Source organism: Zingiber officinale, chromosome 7B, assembly GCF_018446385.1.
Source record: "Zingiber officinale cultivar Zhangliang chromosome 7B, Zo_v1.1, whole genome shotgun sequence".
NCBI lineage: Eukaryota > Viridiplantae > Streptophyta > Magnoliopsida > Zingiberales > Zingiberaceae > Zingiber > Zingiber officinale.
In genome coordinates, this window is record NC_055999.1 from 9,447,204 (window position 1) to 9,465,960 (window position 18,757).

Below are 18,757 nucleotides of genomic sequence, written 5' to 3' on the forward strand. Positions count from 1 at the left end.
TTCTCTACTATTCTTCATTCCTCTATCCGAGACCATACTACCTTGAGCGTCGGAGGGCCTTGCCATGGACCCCTTCCCTTGTTTTTGGTCACTAACATCCGTTGGATTGTTGAATTGTGTGTAGGATCAAAAGAACCCCTAGTTCTCTATTGAAGAAGTCATCCACCGACCAACAAATCATCCAGTAGAGTTAGTGCGCCATCTCCCTAGCCTTCAGACATGATCAAATTTGGCATTGTTTGTGGGAATCTTCACATGAATCTGAAGCTTCGAGATGGAGGAGGCTGGAAAACTCACCATAATCGCTTTATCGCCAAAAGAGTTCGAGATGATTGTAGAAACTTGAGTGCAGAAAGCATTACAACTGAGGAAAGTGGCAATTGGAGGTACGTTACCACTGCCAAACCCGATAGGATCAACAATCGCACATCAGAGTGAAAGATGGGCTTGGTTCTTCTACTAAGGATGTTGCTTGAACTGATATATATTGTATGAAGAGAACTTGCCAGATCTATTTTTATCAAAAATATTGGTTGTTCTGAAGATCTTCAAAGGGGCAGGTAATATGTAGCGACGGTTAAGAAATATTTAATTTCATTCTCGTTCAACAATTACATATAGTTACAGGACATGATCTATGGCATCAAAAACCCTAGTGCAATTTATTTAATAAGACCCCCGAGAGCTCTCTAAGGAGTTGATTTTGATCTATAGATTGTCTAGAAAGTTTTGGTGATTGATGACCACCCTCCTATAGTTATTGGATCACTCCCACTGCTGCGTGGTTAAGTGTACAAAAAAAATCTCACTGCTAAATTCCTTTTGAATTGAATAGAGCCAAGGTAAGACTTCCTCCCTATCTCGAAGCATTCCTCTTCACTAGCCTAATAAGTGGATAGCTCAGCTTGAGCAACATCTGCTCCGGCCTTCATGACGTTTAGTTTAGCCCGCAAGAACCCTAGTTGGGTCTCTTGAACATTTAGTCATCCTATTGTTTTAACATCAAGAAATTTTTAGTGGAAAGAGAGAGTGATGGGAGATACCATGATCAAACAGGATGAGGAGAAAGAAAATAAGATGAGAGAGAAAGTGTGATGGGAGAGAATAAAGAGAGAAAGTGTGATGGGAGAGAATGAAGAGATAGAAATTACAATGAGAGAAAATGAGGAGAAAGTGTGTGTGATGGGAGAGATTGAGGAAAGGAAAAGTATGATAAGAGAGAAATTGTGATGAGAGATAAAGTGACATGAGGAAAAAAATGAGAAAAGAGTGTGTGATGGGAGAGAATGCATGATAAGAGAGTATGCGGAGAGAGAAATAGTGATAGGAGAGAATGAGAATAGAGAAATTGTGATGAGAGAACATGAGAATAGAGAGTGTGATGAGAAAGATAGCATGATGAGAAAAAAAAAAAGAAATGAGAGTATGATGGGAGAGAAAGCATGATGAGAAATGATGATGAGAGAAAAAGTGTGATGAGAGATAAAATGTAATGGGAGAGAATGAAAAAAGAAAGTGGGATGAGAAAAAAATGAGGAGAGTGTATGATGGAAGATATTGAGGAGAAAGAATGTGTGATGATAAAATGAGGAGAGAGAAAGCATGATGAGAGAGAATAAGGAGAGAGAAAGGGATATGAATGAAAAATTAAATAAATATATTAAGAGTATTTTCATCCAAAACTTAATTCTCATTCTCATGCCTATCAAAATCTAAAGGAGGATGTAAGTTTCATCCATATCCAAATTTTTGGATTTCATTTCAAAATTTTAATTCCATTTCTATCAATCATACACAAGGTTTAGAATAAATCGATTATTTTATTTTCAAATCCCTACACCGAATGCCACCTTAATTTCAAACTACCTAAAATACAAGACAATATACTTCTTCTATAAGAATAAATATTTTCAATAAAACATACTATTTATAATAAATAATATAATTATTTATTATTAAAATAAAAATATTAATCGTCATAAGATATAAATTATCTTTTAAATTAATTATAAGCTTATTTTTAAAAAATTACATTTTTTTATTTATCATGTATAAAATTTATTAATATAATTTTTATTTTATTTATTTCCTTTGATCTACTGCTAGATTAACTTCTGCTTTGAAAATTTAACTCCATTGTTTCATCACAAGTGCATCATCTATAAATAAAAGCATATTTATTTATAATAGATATTATAATTATTTTTATTTATTATTAAAATAAAAAATATTAATCATTATATCATATGATATAAATAAATTTTTTAATTAATTATAATCTAATTTTTTAAAGGTATATTTTTTTATTTATCATGTATAGAATTTATTAATATATATTTTTATTTTGCTCGGACACATTAAATTCCAACCCAAAGATCTCATGTGATAATATTTCATATCTCAACCATCACACCATTACGAGAGGACTAAATGACCATGGATATCCTTGAAGAGTTTTTCATTCAAAATGCAATCTTTAAACATGAATAATTATTATAATAAATTTATATATTGTGAGAATTTCAAAATGTAATATTCTAAAGATTTTCTTTTTTTTTTATAAAAAAAGTAAGTGTAATATATATAACTAATTATATAAATTCTATATAGCTATATGATTCATATTAATATTTAATTCAATTAGGAAGGTATCATAAATTGGGTAAATTTGTTTCCTTAGACTATTTAGTAAAGTCATGATTTGACAATTTCTTGTGAGCATTTTATACATAATAAATTGATCGGTATCAACATATGATATTCTTATAGCATTTATAGGTTGACTAAATCTAAAATTTATTTAAATAGTAATGTATAATTACTATTTGCATCTTTATCTCCACCTTCCACCTTGATAGAGCATCGGGATGACCTAGCCGATCCTAGAATTTGTGTAAATATTAATATATAATTATTATTTGCCTCTTTGGGTTATATTAATATAATTATTATTTGCATTTTTATTTGACACGGCTAATATTTTTATTTGAATGACATTTTTTCTAATTTTCCTTTCTCATTTACTCTGGCTCGAAATCGATAATGTAATAAGACTTTTTTTTCTTAGTTATTTACCATTCTTGATTTTCCTCTCGCTCCTAGTAGCACTATATAAATCTTCTTCGAGTCTCTCAAATCCATCAACAATTTCGATCCATCTACAATGGCAGGCACAGTGAGGAAGGCCACAAGTTTACTTCTTTTATCTTTGTTCCTCCTCCCTTGCCTAATGAATGGCAAGGTGAGATTCTCTCTCATAAACTCAAACTTATGTCATTTTTTTCAATCTTTTGTCAGATAAATAATTATCATTTTTTATTATTTTATCAAATTTGAAACCATTTAGAAATTTTTTTCCATGTTTTGAACTCTATGTCATGCTATCAAGATTGATCTAATCGATGAACAAATTAATGAATGTGACAGACAGCGTTGGCGGCGACGATCTCAGCCACAAGATCGTGGTGTGTGTCCAAGCCGGGAATGACAACGGAGAAACTCGTGGCGAACATCAACTATGCTTGCGGTAGCGGCTTAGCAGATTGCAAAGCGATACAGGAAGACGGCCCATGCTACTCCACGGACGTAATAAAAATGGCAAGCTACGCCATGAATGCCTACTACTATGGCGCCGGCCACAGGGAAATCAACTGCTACTTCGATGGTAGCGCCCTCATAGTCCACCATGACCCCTGTAAGTCGATAATCAGTTCTTTAATTAAAATTACTAATTACTTAATTTGACTAATTTGTACGCCTGCACTATTCCTGATTCTGATGCTTGATTTACCACTGTGGCAGCTTACAATGACTGCATATATCCTTAATGAAGCAAACTAGATCCTTTATGAAGCAATCTGGATTGCTTGAGGATATGATGGAGTTTGAGATATAGTTTGGTTGCACCAAAAAATATAAAACAAATAAATAAATTTAAATTTGCTTACGTGTTTCCATGTATTAAATTCATTAATAAAGCGATCGTTTATCTCATTTTGTTTTTAATTTTAATGCATCAGTGGGATAAATATAAGTATATATAAGGTTAAACGTATTAAAAAATAATATCAGTGTACATTTTTTTTTCTCTAAATACAAAAATCAAATCTTAAAACTCCACACACGTCTCCTAAGAATTTTGAAAGCATTTTTATTATACCTGACAATTGTAGAAATTTTGAAAAGGAATAAAACTTTTTACGATTACTTGTACGGGTTATAACGAGCTAGTAAAGAAAATGATGTATTAGTCAAAGTTAAGGTGATGTGGCGATCAAAGTAGGGATAAAAGGGCATCCCGCTCTAAGTTCTGTTGATCGCTCGACCTCTATGTTTTTGGATCTATTCGGGTGACTCTATAGCAAGACACCCAAGTAAAGACGACTATAAACAAACCCGATTAGATATAATGACTCTAGGGTTTCACTCTAGGGAGGACGCACTCGATCAGTTAAGGGCATGTTGTGTTCAAAGGAGTCTGGCTGGATAAAAGAATAGTAATGCTCTAGTCCTTCCAAAAACTCTTTACATCTGTATAACCGAGTGACGGACTAACGAGGCTCAGGGTACTTAAGGTTCTATGGGTTCACCCGACGAGCAAAGGCCAGCCAAATTTGGCACCCTTAGCCTCGCAAAGGTATCAACACAAAAACAGGCAGATAAAGCCCGGTTGGGCAAAAATCGAGCAGTCTTAGCAACACTTAGCCTCATTAAAAACCTCAATATTTAAACGGCCGGATAGAGGCCGGTCGAACATAAGACTCTCTATGTATACTCGACCAGGCAAGGACCGGGTGGGCTTAACAACAATTAGCCTTATTAAATAACCTTAATATATGAATGGACGGATAAAGACCAGTCGAGCATAAGACTTTGTGTACGCCCGGCCGGGTAAAGACCAAGCAAACTTAGAAACACTTAACCTCATTAACAACCTTAATATACGAACGACCAGATAGATGTCAGTCGAACATTAGACTCTCACTGTATGCCTAGCCGGGTAAGGACTAAGTGGGATTAGAAACACTTTGCCTCATTAATAACCTTAATATACGAATGACCGGATAGATGTCGGTCGAACATAAGACTCTTTGTGTACTCTCGGCTGGTCTAGGACTAGGCGGGTTAGCCACACTTTGTCTCATTAAAAACTTTAACACACGGACGACCGGATAGAGGCCAGTCAAACATAAGGCTCCTTGTGTATGCTTGATTGAGAAAGCTTAAAGAAACTTATCCTTAGGAAACTCTACATATACGTTAGATCAAGCAAAGGTTGGTCGAGTCTAAAGTTACTTGATATCACATTCTCTCTTAAATGCTATTTCCATATACCATTTATCATATAACTTCTCAGATAGTTCAATAACATGCTGGGGATACCATGTTAGTCTCCAAATAGATTTCCATAGTATTTAAATGCACAATCAAGCAGATTAATACCATGGCAGACATAAATACTTTCGACCTGAGAGATTGGCCGAGATGTGCTCAACAGACAACTTCTAACAATATTATGATAGATTATCAAAGCTTGTCGGGGAATATTCCTTGAAAACCCCTTTCAAAGGTTATTGTGTTTCTCATAAGCCAACTAAGCATGACATCATATTCCTCTAACCGCTTCAGTAATGGCGCGCAGTATAGGCAACAAAAGAGGTATATCAATGGGTAAGAAAAATAATTCCTTGGATAATCATTTCAAATGCTACAGGTTGTATACTTCTTATCACCTAACAAACTCTAATAAACTGAGCCACCTCAGGATGACGAAGATTGCAAGAGGTGGTATTTAAAGGGGGGGGGGGGGGGGGGGGGCCCGCCCCCTTGGTAAGGTACGCAATTAGCATCATTTGAGTTTTTCTCTCGCACGAGAACTTTCTCTACTATTCTTCATTCCTCTATCCGAGACCATACTAACTTGAGCGTTGGAGGGCCTTGTCATGGACCCCTTCCCTTGTTTTTGGTCACTAACATCCGTTGGATTGTTGAATTGTGTGTAGGATCAAAAGAAACCCTAGTTCTCTATTGAAGAAGTCATCCACCGACCAACAAATCATCCACTAGAGTCAGTGCGCCATCTCCCTAGTCTTCAAACCAGATCAAATTTGTCATCGTTTGTGGGAGTCTTTACATGAATCTGAAGCTTCGAGATGGAGGAGGCTGGAAAACTCACCACAATCGCTTTATCGCCAAAAGATTTCGAGATGATTGTAGAAACCCGAGTGCAGAAAGCATTACAACAGAGGAAAGCGGCTATTGGAGGTACGTTACCACTGCCAAACCCGGTAGTATCAACAATCGCACATCAGAGTGAAAGATGGGCTTGGTTCTTCTACTAAGGATGTTGCTTGAACTGATATATATTTATGAAGAAAACTTGCCAGATCTATTTTTATCAAAAATATTGGTTGTTCTGAAGATCTACGAAGGGGCAGGTAATATGTAGCGACGGTTAAGAAATATTTAATTTCATTCTCGTTCAACAATTACATATAGTTACAGGACATGATGTATGGCATCAAAAACCCTAGTGCAATTTATTTAATAGGACCCCCGAGAGCTCACTAAGGAGTTGATTTTGATCTATAGATTGTCTAGAAAGTTTTGGTGATTGATGACCACCCTCCTATAGTTATTGGATCACTCCCACAGCTGTGTAGTTAAGTGTACAAAAAAAATCTCATAGCTAATTTCCTTTTAAAATCAATAGAGCCAAGGTAAGACTTCCTCCCTATCTCGAAGCATTCCTCTTCACTAGCCTAATAAGTGGATAGCTCAGCTTGAGCAACATCTGCTCCAGCCTTCATGACGTTTAGTTTAGCCCGCAGGAACTCTAGTTGGGTCTCTTGAACATTTTGTCATCTTGTTGTTTTAACATCAAGAAATTTTTAGTGGAAAGAAAGTGTGATGGAAGAGACCATGATCAGACAGGATGAGGAGAAAGAAAATAAGATGAGAGAGAAAGTGTGATGGGAGAGAATAAAGATAGAAAGTGTGATGGGAGAGAATAAAGAGAGAGAAATTGCAATGAGAGAAAATGAGGAGAAAGTGTGTGTGATGGGAGAGATTGAGGAAAGGGAAAGTATGATAAGAGATAAAGTGTGATGAGAGATAAAGTGACATGAGGAAAAAAATGAGAAAAAAGAGTGTGATGGGAGAGAAAGTATGATGAGAGAGTATGAGGAAAGAGAAATAGTGATAAGAGAGAATGGAAATAGAGAAATTGTGATGAGAGAACATGAGAAAAGAGAGTGTGATGAGAAAGTTAGCATGATGAGAAAAAAATAAGTAATGAGAGTATGATGGGAGAGAAAGCATGATGAGAAGTGATGAGGAGAGAAAAAGTGTGATGAGAGATAAAATGTAATGCGAGAGAATGAAAAAAAAAAGTGCGATGAGAAAAAAATGAGGAGAGTGAATGATGGAAGAGATTGAGGAGAAAGAATGTGTGATGATAAAATGAGGAGAGAGAAAGCATGATGAGAGAGAATAAGGAGAGAGAAAGGGATATGAATGAAAAATTAAATAAATATATTAAGAGTATTTTCATCCAAAACTTAATTCTCATTCTCATGCCTATCAAAATCTAAAGGAGGATGTATGTTTCATCCATACCCAAATTTTTGGATTTCATTTCAAAATTTTAATTCCATTTCTATAAATCATACACAAGGTTTAGAATAAATCGATTATTTTATTTTCAAATCCCTACACCGAATGCCACCTTAATTTCAAACTACCTAAAATACAAGACAATATACTTCTTCTATAAGAATAAATATTTTCAATAAAACGTACTATTTATAATAAATAATATAATTATTTATTATTAAAATAAAAATATTAATCTCATAAGATATAAATTATCTTTTTAAATAATTATAAGCTTATTTTTAAAAAATTGCATTTTTTATTTATCAGGTATAAAATTTATTAATATAAATTTTATTTTATTTATTTACTTTGATCTACTGCTAGATTAACTTCTGTTTTGAAAATTTACCTCCATTGTTTCATCACAAGTGCATCATCTATAAATAAAAGCATATCTATTTATAATAGCTATCATAATTATTTTTATTTATTATTAAAATAAAAAATATTAATCATTATATCATATGATATAAATTAATTTTTTAATTAATTATAATCTTATTTTTTAAAAGTATATTTTTTTATTTATCATGTATATAATTTATTAATATATATTTTTAATTTGCTCGGACACATTAAATTTCAACCCTAAGATCTCATGTGATAATATCTCATATCTCAACCATCACACCATTAGAGAGGACTAAATGACCATGGACATCCTTGAAGAGTTTTTCATTCAAAATGCAATCTTTAAACATGAATAATTATTATAATAAATTTTATATATTGTGAGAATTTCAAAATGTAATATTCTAAAGTCTTTCTTTTTTTTTATAAAACAAGTAAGTGTAATATATATAACTAATTATATAAATTCTATATAGTTAATGATCCAAATTAATATTTAATTCAATTATGAAGGTATCATAAATTGAGTAAATTTGTTTCCTTAGACTATTTAGTAAAGTCATGATTTGACAATTTCTTGTGAGCATTTTATTCATAATAAATTGATCAGCATCAACATATGATATATTTATAGCATTTATGGGTTGACTAAAACTAAAATTTATTTAAATAGTAATGTATAATTACTATTTGCATCTTTATCTCCACCTTCCACCTTGATAGAGCATCGGGATGGCCGAGCCGATCCTAGAATTTGTGTAAATATTAATATATAATTATTATTTGCCTCTTTGGGTTATATTAATATAATTATTATTTGCATTTGTATTTGACACGACGAATATTTTTATTTGAATGATATTTTTTCTAATTTTCCTTTCTCATTTACTCTGGCTCGAAATCGATAATGTAATAAGACTTTCTTTTCTTAATTATTTACCTTTCTTGATTTTCCTCTCGCTCCCAGTAGCACTATATAAATCTTCTTCAAGTCTCTCAAATCAATCAACAATTTCGATCCATCTACAATGGCGGGCACAGTGAGGAAGGACGCAAGTTTACTTCTTTTATCTTTGTTCCTCCTCCCATGCCTATTGAATGGCAAGGTGAGATTCTCTCATAAACTCAAACATATGTCATTTTTTTCAATCTTTTGTCAGATAAATAATTATTATTATTGATTATTTGATCAAATTTGAAACCATTTAGAAAATTTTTTTTCCATGTTTTGAACTGTGTCATGCTATCAAGATTGATCTAATCGATGAACAAATTAATAAATGTGACAGACAGCGTTGGCGGCGACGATCTCAACCACAAGATCGTGGTGCGTGTCCAAGCCGGGAATGACAACGGAGAAACTCGTGGCGAACATCAACTATGCTTGCGGGAGCGGCTTAGCAGATTGCAAAGCGATACAGGAAGACGGCCCATGCTACTCCACGGACGTAATCAAAATGGCAAGCTACGCCATGAATGCCTACTACTATGGCGCCGGCCACAGGGAAATCAACTGCTACTTCGATGGTAGCGCCCTCATAGTCCACCATGACCCCTGTAAGTCGATAATCAATTCTTTAATTAAAATTACTAATTAATTAATTTGACTAATTTGTACGCCTGCACTATTCTTGATTCTGATGCTTGATTCACCACTGTGGCAGCTTACGATGACTGCATATATCCTTAATGAAGCAAATTGGATCCTTCGTGAAGCAATCTGGATTGCTTGAGGATATGATGGAGTTTGAGGTTTAGTTTGGTCGCACCAAAAAATATAAAACAAATAAATAAATTTAAATTTGCTTACGTGTTTCCATGTATTAAATTCATTAATAAAGCGATCGTTTATCTCATTTTGTTTTTAATTTTCATGCATAAGTGGGATAAATATAAGTATATATAAGGTTAAACATATTAAAAAATAATACCAGTGTACATATTTTTTTCTCTAAATACAAAAATCAAATCTAAACACTCCACACACGTCTCCTAAGAATTTTGAAATCATTTTTATTGTACCCGACAATTGTAGAAATTTTGAAAAGGAATAAAACATTTTACGATTACTTGTACGGGTTATAACGAGCTAGTACAGAAAATGATGTATTAGTCAAAGTTAAGGTGATGTGGCGATCAAAGTAGGGATAAAAGGGCATCCAGCTCTTTGTTCTGTTGATCGCTCGACCTCTATGTTTTTGGATCCTATTCGGGTGACTCTATAGCAAGACACCCAAGTAAAGACGACGACTATATACAAACCCGATTAGATATAACGACTCTAGGGTTTCACTCTAGGGAGGACGCACTCAATCAGTTAAGGGCATGTTGAGTTCAAAGGAGTTGGCTAGATAAAAGAATAGTAATGCTCTAGGCCTTCCAAAAACTCTTTACATCTGTATAACCGAGTGACGGACTAATGGGGCTCAGGGTACTTAAGGTTCTATGGGTTCGCCCGACGAGCAAAGGCCAGCCAAATTTGGCACCCTTAGCCTCGCAAAGGTATCAACACAAAAACAGGCAAATAAAGCCCGGTTGGGCAAAAACAGAGCAGGCTTAGCAACACTTAACCTCAATATTCAAATGGCCAGATAAAGGTCGGTCGAACATAAGACTCTCTATGTATACCTGACCAGGCAAGGACCGGGTGGGCTTAACAACAATTAGCCTCATTAAATAACCTTAATATTTGAATGGAAAGATAGAGACCAGTCGAGCATAAGACTTTGTGTACGCCCGGCCGGGTAAAGACCGAGCAGACTTAGAAACGTTTAACCTCATTATCAACCTTAATATACGAACGACCGGATAGATGTCGGTCGAACATTAGACTCTCACTGTATGCCTGGCCGGGCAAGGACTAAGTGGGATTAGAAACACTTTGCCTCATTAATAACCTTAATATACGAATGGCCGGATAGATGTCGGTCGAACATAAGACTCTTTGTGTACGCTCAGCTGGTCTAGGACCGGGCGAGTTAGCCACACGTTGTCTCATTAAAAGCTTTAAAACATGAACGACCGGATAGAGGCCAATCAAACATATGGCTCCTTGTGTATGCTTGATTGAGAAAGCTTAAAGAAACTTATACTTAGGAAACTCTACATATACGTTAAATCAAGCAAAGGTTGGTCAAGTCTAAAGTTACTTGATATCACATTCTCTCTTAAATGCTATTTCCATACACAATTAATCATATAACTTCTCAAATAGTTCATTAACATGCTGGGGATACCATGTTAGTCTCCAAATAGATTTCCATAGTATTTAAATACACAACCAAGCAGATTAATACCATGGCAGGCATAATACTTTTGGCCTCAGAGATTGGCCGAGATGTGCTCAACAGACAACTTCTAACAATATTATTATAGATTATCAAAGCTTGTCGGGGAATATTCCTTGAAAACCCCTTTCAAAGGTTATTGTGTTTCTCATAAGCCAACTAAGCATGACATCATATTCCTCTAACCGCTTCAATAATGGCGTGGAGTATAGGCAACAAAAGAGGTATATCAATGGGTAAGAAAAATAATCCCTTGGATAATCATTTCAAATGCTCCAGGTTGTATACTTCTTATCACCTAACAAACTCTAATAAACTGAGCCACCTCATGATGACGAAGATTGCAAGAGGTGGTATATAAAGGTGGGGTCCTCTCCATTGGTAAGGTACGCAATTAGCATCATTTGAATTTTTCTCTCGCGCGAGAACTTTCTCTACTATTCTTCATTCCTCTATCCGAGACCATACTAACTTGAGCGTCGGAGGCCCTTGCCATGGACCCCTTCCCTTGTTTTTGGTCACTAACATCCGTTGGATTGTTGAATTATGTGTAGGATCAGAAGAAACCCTAGTTCTCTATTGAAGAAGTCATCCACTGACCAACAAATCATCCACTAAAGTCAGTGCGCCATCTCCCTAGCCTTCAAACATGATCAAATTTGGCATCGTTTGTGGAAATCTTCACTTGAATCTGAAGCTTCGAGATGGAGGAGGCTGGAAAACTCACCATAATCGCTTTATCGCCAAAAGAGTTCGAGATGATTGTAGAAACCTGAGTGCAGAAAGCATTACAACGGAGGAAAGCGGCTATTGGAGGTGCGTTACCACTGCCAAACCCGGTAGGATCAACAATCACACATCAGAGTGAAAGATGGGCTTGGTTCTTCTACTAAGGATGTTGTTTGAACTGATATATATTGTCTGAAGAGAACTTGCCAGATCTATTTTTATCAAAAATATTGGTTGTTCTGAAGATCTACAAAGGGACAGGTAATATGTAGCGACGGTTAAGAAATATTTAATTTCATTCTCGTTCAACAATTACATATAGTTACAGGACATGATGTATGGCATCAAAAACCCTAGTGCAATTTATTTAATAGGACCCCCGAGAGCTCTCTAAGGAGTTGATTTTGATCTATGGATTTGTCTAGAAAGTTTTGGTGATTGATGACCACCCTCCTATAGTTATTGGATCACTCCCAATGCTGCGTGGTTAAGTGTACAAAAAAAATCTCACGGCTAATTTCCTTTTGAAATCAATAGAGCCAAGGTAAGACTTCCTCCCTATCTCGAAGCATTCCTCTTCACTAGCCTAATAAGTGGATAGCTCAACTTGAGCAACATCTGCTCCAGCCTTCATGACGTTTAGTTTAGCTCGCAGGAACTCTAGTTGGGTCTCTTGAACATTTAGTCATCTTGTTGTTTTAACATCAAGAAATTTTTAGTGTAAAGAGAGTGTGATGGGAGAGACCATGATCAGACAGGATGAGGAGAAAGAAAATAAGATGAGAGAGAAAGTGTGATGGGAGACAATAAAGAGAGAAAGTGTGATGGGAGAGAATGGAGAGAGAGAAATTGCAATGAGAGAAAATGAGGAGAAAGTGTGTGTAATGGGAGAGATTGAGGAAAGGGAAAGTATAATAAGAGAGAAAGTGTGATGAGAGATAAAGTGACATGAGGAAAAAAATGAGAAAAGAGAGTGTGATGGAAGAGAGGGTATGAGGAGAGAGAAATAGTGATAGGAGAGAATGAAAATAGAGAAATTGTGATGAGAGAACATGAGAATAGAGAGTGTGATGAGAAAGATAGCATGATGAGAAAAAAATAAGAAATGAGAGTATGATGGGAGAGAAAGCATGATGAGAAATGATGTGGAGAGAAAAAGTGTGATGAGAGACAAAATGTAATGGGAGATGATGAAAAAAGAAAGTGCGATGAGAAAAAAATGAAGTGAGTGTATGATGGAAGAGATTAAGGAGAAAGAAAGTGTAATGATAAAATGAGGAGAGAGAAAGCATGATGAGAGAGAATAAGGAGAGAGAAAGGGATATGAATGAAAAGTTAAATAAATATAATAAGAGTATTTTCATCCAAAACTTAATTCTCATTCTCATGCCTATCAAAATCTAAAGGATGATGTAGGTTTCATCCATATCCAAATTTTTGGATTTCATTTTAAAATTTTAATTCCATTTATATCAATCATACACAAGGTTTAGAATAAATCAATTATTTTATTTTCAAATCCCTACACCGAATGCCACCTTAATTTCAAACTACCTAAAATACAAGACAATATACTTCTTCTATAAGAATAAATGTTTTCAATAAAACATACTATTTATAATAAATAATATAATTATTTATTATTTAAATAAAAATAGTAATCGTCATAAGATATAAATTATCTTTTTAATTAATTATAAGCTTATTTTTAAAAAATTGCATTTTTTTAATTATCAAGTATACAATTTATTAATATATTTTTATTTTATTTATTTCATTTGATCTAATGCTAGATTAACTTCTGTTTTGAAAATTTAAAACCATTGTTTCATCACAAGTGCATCATCTATAAATAAAAGCATATCTATTTATAATAGATATTATAATTATTTTTATTTATTATTAAAATAAAAAATATTAATCATTATATCATATGATATAAATAAATTTTTTAATTAATTATAATCTTATTTTTTAAAAGTATATTTTTTTATTTATGATGTATAAAATTTATTAATATATATTTTTATTTTGCTCGGACACATTAAATTTCAACCCTAAAATCCCATGTGATAATATTTCATATCTCAACCATCACACCATTACGAGAGGACTAAATGACCATGGACATCCTTAAAGAGATTTTCATTCAAAATGCAATCTTTAAACATGAATAATTATTATAATAAATTTTATATATTGTGAGAATTTCAAAATGTAATATTCTAAAGTTTTTCTTTTTTTTTTTATAAAAAAGTAAGTGTAATATATATATCTAATTATATATATTCTATATAGTTATATGATCCAAATTAATATTTAATTCAATTAGGAAGGTATCATAAATTGGGTAAATTTGTTTCTTTAGACTATTTAGTAAAGTCATGATTTGACAATTTCTTGTGAGCATTTTGTACATAATAAATTTAACAGCATCAACATATGATATTCTTATAGCATTTATGGGTTGACCAAATCTAAAATTTATTTAAATAGTAATGTACAATTACTATTTGCATCGGGATGACCGATCCTAGAATTTGTGTAAATATTAATATATAATTATTATTTGCCTCTTTGGGTTATATTAATATAATTATTATTTGCATTTGTATTTGACACGGCGAATATTTTTATTTGAATGATATTTTTTCTAATTTTCCTTTCTCATTTACTCTGGCTCGAAATCGATAATGTAATAAGACTTTCTTTTCTTAATTATTTACCTTTCTTGATTTTCCTCTCGCTCCCAGTAGCACTATATAAATCTTCTTCGAGTCTCTCAAATCCATCAACAATTTCGATCCATCTACAATGGCGGGCACAGTGATGAAGGCCACAAGTTTACTTCTTTTATCTTTGTTCCTCCTCCCTTGCCTAATGAATGGCAAGGTGAGATTCTCTCTCATAAACTCAAACTTATGTCATTTTTTTCAATATTTTGTCAGATAAGTAATTATCATTTTTGATTATTTGATCAAATTTGAAACCATTTAGAAATTTTTTTTTCCATGTTTTGAACTCTATGTCATGCTATCAAGATTGATCTAATGATTGAACAAATTAATGAATGTGACAGACAGCGTTGGCGGCGACGATCTCAGCCACAAGATCATGGTGCGTGTCCAAGCCGGGAATGACAACGGAGAAACTCGTGGCGAACATCAACTATGCTTGCGGGAGCGGCTTAGCAGACTGCAAATCGATACAAGAAGATGGCCCATGCTATTCCACGGACGTAATCAAAATGGCAAGCTACGCCATGAATGCCTACTACTACGGCGCCGGCCACAGGGAAATCAACTGCTACTTCGATGGTAGCGCCCTCATAGTCCACCATGACCCCTGTAAGTCGATAATCAATTCTTTATTTATAATTACTAATTAATTAATTTGACTAATTTGTACGCCCACACTATTCTTGATTCTGATGCTTGATTCATCACTGTGGCAGCTTATGATGACTGCATATATCCTTAATGAAGCAAACTGGATCCTTCGTGAAGCAATCTGGATTGCTGGAGGATATGATGGAGTTTGAGGTTTAGTTTGGTCGCACCAAAAAATATAAAACAAATTAATAAATTTAAATTTGCTTACGTGTTTCCATGTATTAAATTCATTAATAAAGCATCGTTTATCTTATTTTGTTTTGAATTTTCATGCATCAGTGGGATAAATATAAGTATATATATGGTTAAACATATTAAAAAATAATACCAGTGTACATATTTTTTCTCTAAATACAAAAATCAAATCTAAAAACACCACACACGTCTCCTAAGAATTTTGAAACTATTTTTATTGTACCCGACAATTGTAGAAATTTTGAAAAGGAATAAAACTTTTTACGATTACTTGTACGGGTTATAACGAGCCAGTAATCAAAATGATATATTAGTCAAAGTTAAGGTGATGTGGCGATCAAAGTAGGGATAAAAGGGCATCTCGCTCTTAGTTCTGTTGATCGCTCGACCTCTATGTTTTTGGATCCTATTCGGGTGATCACTCTATAGCAAGACACCCAAGTAAAGACGACTATATACAAACCCGATTAGATATAACGACTCTAGGGTTTCACTCTAGGGAGGACGCACTCGATCAGTTAAGGGCATGTTGAGTTCAAAGGAGTCTGGCTAGATAAAAGAATAGTAATGCTCTAGGCCCTCCAAAAACTCTTTACATCTGTATAACCGAGTGACGGACTAACAGGGCTCCGGGTACTTAAGGTTCTATGGGTTCGCCCGACGAGCAAAGGCCAGCCAAATTTAGCACCCTTAGCCTCGCAAAGGTATCAACACAAAAACAGTCAGATAAAGCTCGGTTGGGCAAAAACCGAGCAGGCTTAGCAACACATAGCCTCATTAAAAACCTCAATATTCAAATGGTCGGATAAAGGCTGGTCGAACATAAGACTCTCTATGTATACCCGACCAGGCAAGGACCGGGTGGGGTTGACAACAAATAGCCTCATTAAATAACCTTAATATATGAATGGACGTACTGATACCAGTCGAGCATAAGACTTTGTGTACGCCCGGCCGGGTAAAGAACGAGCAGACTTAGAAACACTTAGCCTCATTAACAACCTTAATATGCGAACGACCGGATAGATGCCGGTCGAACATAAGACTCTCACTGTATGCCCAGCCGGGCAAGGACTAAGTGGGATTAGAAACACTTTGCCTCATTAATAACCTTAATATACGAATGGCCGGATAGATGTCGGTCGAACATAAGACTCTTTGTGTACGCTCTGCTGGTCTAGGACCGGGCGGGTCAGCCACACTTAGTCTCATTAAAAACTTTAACACACGAACGGCCGGATAGAGGCCAGTCAAACATAAGGCTCCTTGTATATGCTTGATTGAGAAAGCTTAAAGAAACTTATCCTTAGGAAACTCTACATATACGTTTGATAAAGCAAAGGTTGGTCAAGTCTAAAGTTACTTGATATCACATTCTCTCTTAAAGCTATTTCCATATACAATTAATCATATAACTTCTCAGATAGATCATTAATATATTGCGGATACCATGTTAGTCTCCAAATAGATTTCCATAGTATTTAAATACACAACCAAGCAGATTAATACCATGGCAGGCATAAATACTTTCGGCCTAAGAGATTGGCCGAGATGTGCTCAACAGACAACTTCTAATAATATTATGATAGATTATCAAAGCTTGTCAGGGAATATTCCTTGAAAACCCCTTTCAAAGGTTATTGTGTTTCTCATAAGCCAACTAAGCATGACATCATATTCCTCTAACCACTTCAGTAATGGCGTGGACTATAGGCAACAAAAGAGGTATATCAATGGGTAAGAAAAATAATTCCTTGGATAATCATTTCACATGATCCAGGTTTTATACTTCTTATCACCTAACAAACTCTAATAAACTGAGCCACCTCATGGTGATGAAGATTGCAAGAGGTGGTATATAAAGGGGGGGAGGGGGGGGGGGGGGGGGGGGGTCCTCTCCATGGGGAAGGTACGCAATCAACATCATTTAAGTTTTTCTCTCACGCGAGAACTTTCTCTACTATTCTTCATTCCTCTATCCGAGACCATACTAACTTGAGCGTCGGAGGCCCTTGCCATGTACCCCTTCCCTTGTTTTTGGTCACTAACATCCGTTGGATTGTTGAATTGTGTGTAGGATCAGAAAAAACCCTAGTTCTCTATTGAAGAAGTCATCCACCGACCAACAAATCATCCACTAGAGTCAGTGCGCCATCTCCCTAGCCTTCAGACATGATCAAAATTGGCATCGTTTGTGGAAATCTTCACATGAATCTGAAGCTTTGAGATGGAGGAGGCTGGAAAACTCACCACAATCGCTTTATCGCCAAAAGAGTTCGAGATGATTGTAGAAACCTGAGTGCAGAAAGCATTACAACATAGGAAAGCGGCTATTGGAGGTACGTTACCACTGCCAAACCCGGTAGGATCAACAATCGCACATCAGAGTGAAAGATGGGCTTGGTTCTTCTACTAAGGATGTTGCTTGAACTGATATATATTGTATGAAGAGAACTTGCTAGTTCTATTTTTATCAAAAATATTGGTTGATCTGAAGATCTACAAAGGGGCAGGTAATATGTAGCGACGGTTAAGAAATATTTAATTTCATTCTCGTTTAACAATTACATATAGTTGTAGGACATGATGTATGACATCAAAAACCCTAGTGCAATTTATTTAAGAAGACCCCTGAGAGCTCTCTAAGGAGTTGATTTTGATCTATAGATTGTCTAGAAAGTTTTGGTGATAGATGACCACCCTCCTATAGTTATTGGATCACTCCCACTGCTGCGTGGTTAAGTGTACAAAAAAAATCTCACAACTAATTTCCTTTTGAAATCAATAGAGCCAAGGTAAGACTTCCTCCCTATCTCGAAGCATTCCTCTTCACTAGCCTAATAAGTGGATAGCTCAGCTTGAGCAATATCTGCTCCAGCCTTCATGACATTTAGTTTAGCTCGCAAGAACTCTAGTTGGGTCTCTTGAACATTTAGTCATCCTGTTGTTTTAACATCAAGAAATTTTTAGTGGAAAGAGAGTGTGATGGGAGAGACCATGATCAGACAGGATGAGGAGAAAGAAAATAAGATGAGAGATAAAGTGTGATGGGAGAGAATAAAGAGAGAAAGTGTGATGGGAGAGAATGGAGAGAGAGAAATTGCAATGAGAGAAAATGAGGAGAAAGTGTGTGTGATGGGAGAGATT

General features: G+C 35.0%; 2 protein-coding genes across 2 annotated transcripts; both read left to right on the top strand.

Annotated features, from left to right (window-relative positions):
• Window positions 1-9,035: 9,035 nt before the first annotated feature.
• Window positions 9,036-9,697, top strand: LOC122004150 (glucan endo-1,3-beta-D-glucosidase-like). Its single transcript, XM_042559077.1, has 3 exons — window positions 9,036-9,113; window positions 9,297-9,564; window positions 9,672-9,697. Exons 1-3 carry the CDS (start codon window positions 9,036-9,038, stop codon window positions 9,695-9,697), a joined length of 372 nt encoding a protein of 123 aa, XP_042415011.1.
• A 5,140-nt stretch (window positions 9,698-14,837) lies between these two features.
• On the top strand, window positions 14,838-15,503 carry LOC122004151 (glucan endo-1,3-beta-D-glucosidase-like). Its single transcript, XM_042559078.1, has 3 exons — window positions 14,838-14,915; window positions 15,103-15,370; window positions 15,478-15,503. The coding sequence occupies exons 1-3, from the start codon at window positions 14,838-14,840 to the stop codon at window positions 15,501-15,503; spliced, it is 372 nt and encodes a 123-aa protein (XP_042415012.1).
• Window positions 15,504-18,757: the final 3,254 nt, after the last annotated feature.

Coding starts and splice junctions, on each gene's coding strand:
- LOC122004150 (XM_042559077.1), top strand. CDS start 9,036: ATGGCGGGCACAGTGAGGAAGGACGCAAGTTTACTTCTTTTATCTTTG. Junction 9,114..9,296: donor CATGCCTATTGAATGGCAAG/GTGAGATTCTCT, acceptor TAAATGTGACAG/ACAGCGTTGGCGGCGACGAT. Junction 9,565..9,671: donor CATAGTCCACCATGACCCCT/GTAAGTCGATAA, acceptor CCACTGTGGCAG/CTTACGATGACTGCATATAT.
- LOC122004151 (XM_042559078.1), top strand. CDS start 14,838: ATGGCGGGCACAGTGATGAAGGCCACAAGTTTACTTCTTTTATCTTTG. Junction 14,916..15,102: donor CTTGCCTAATGAATGGCAAG/GTGAGATTCTCT, acceptor TGAATGTGACAG/ACAGCGTTGGCGGCGACGAT. Junction 15,371..15,477: donor CATAGTCCACCATGACCCCT/GTAAGTCGATAA, acceptor TCACTGTGGCAG/CTTATGATGACTGCATATAT.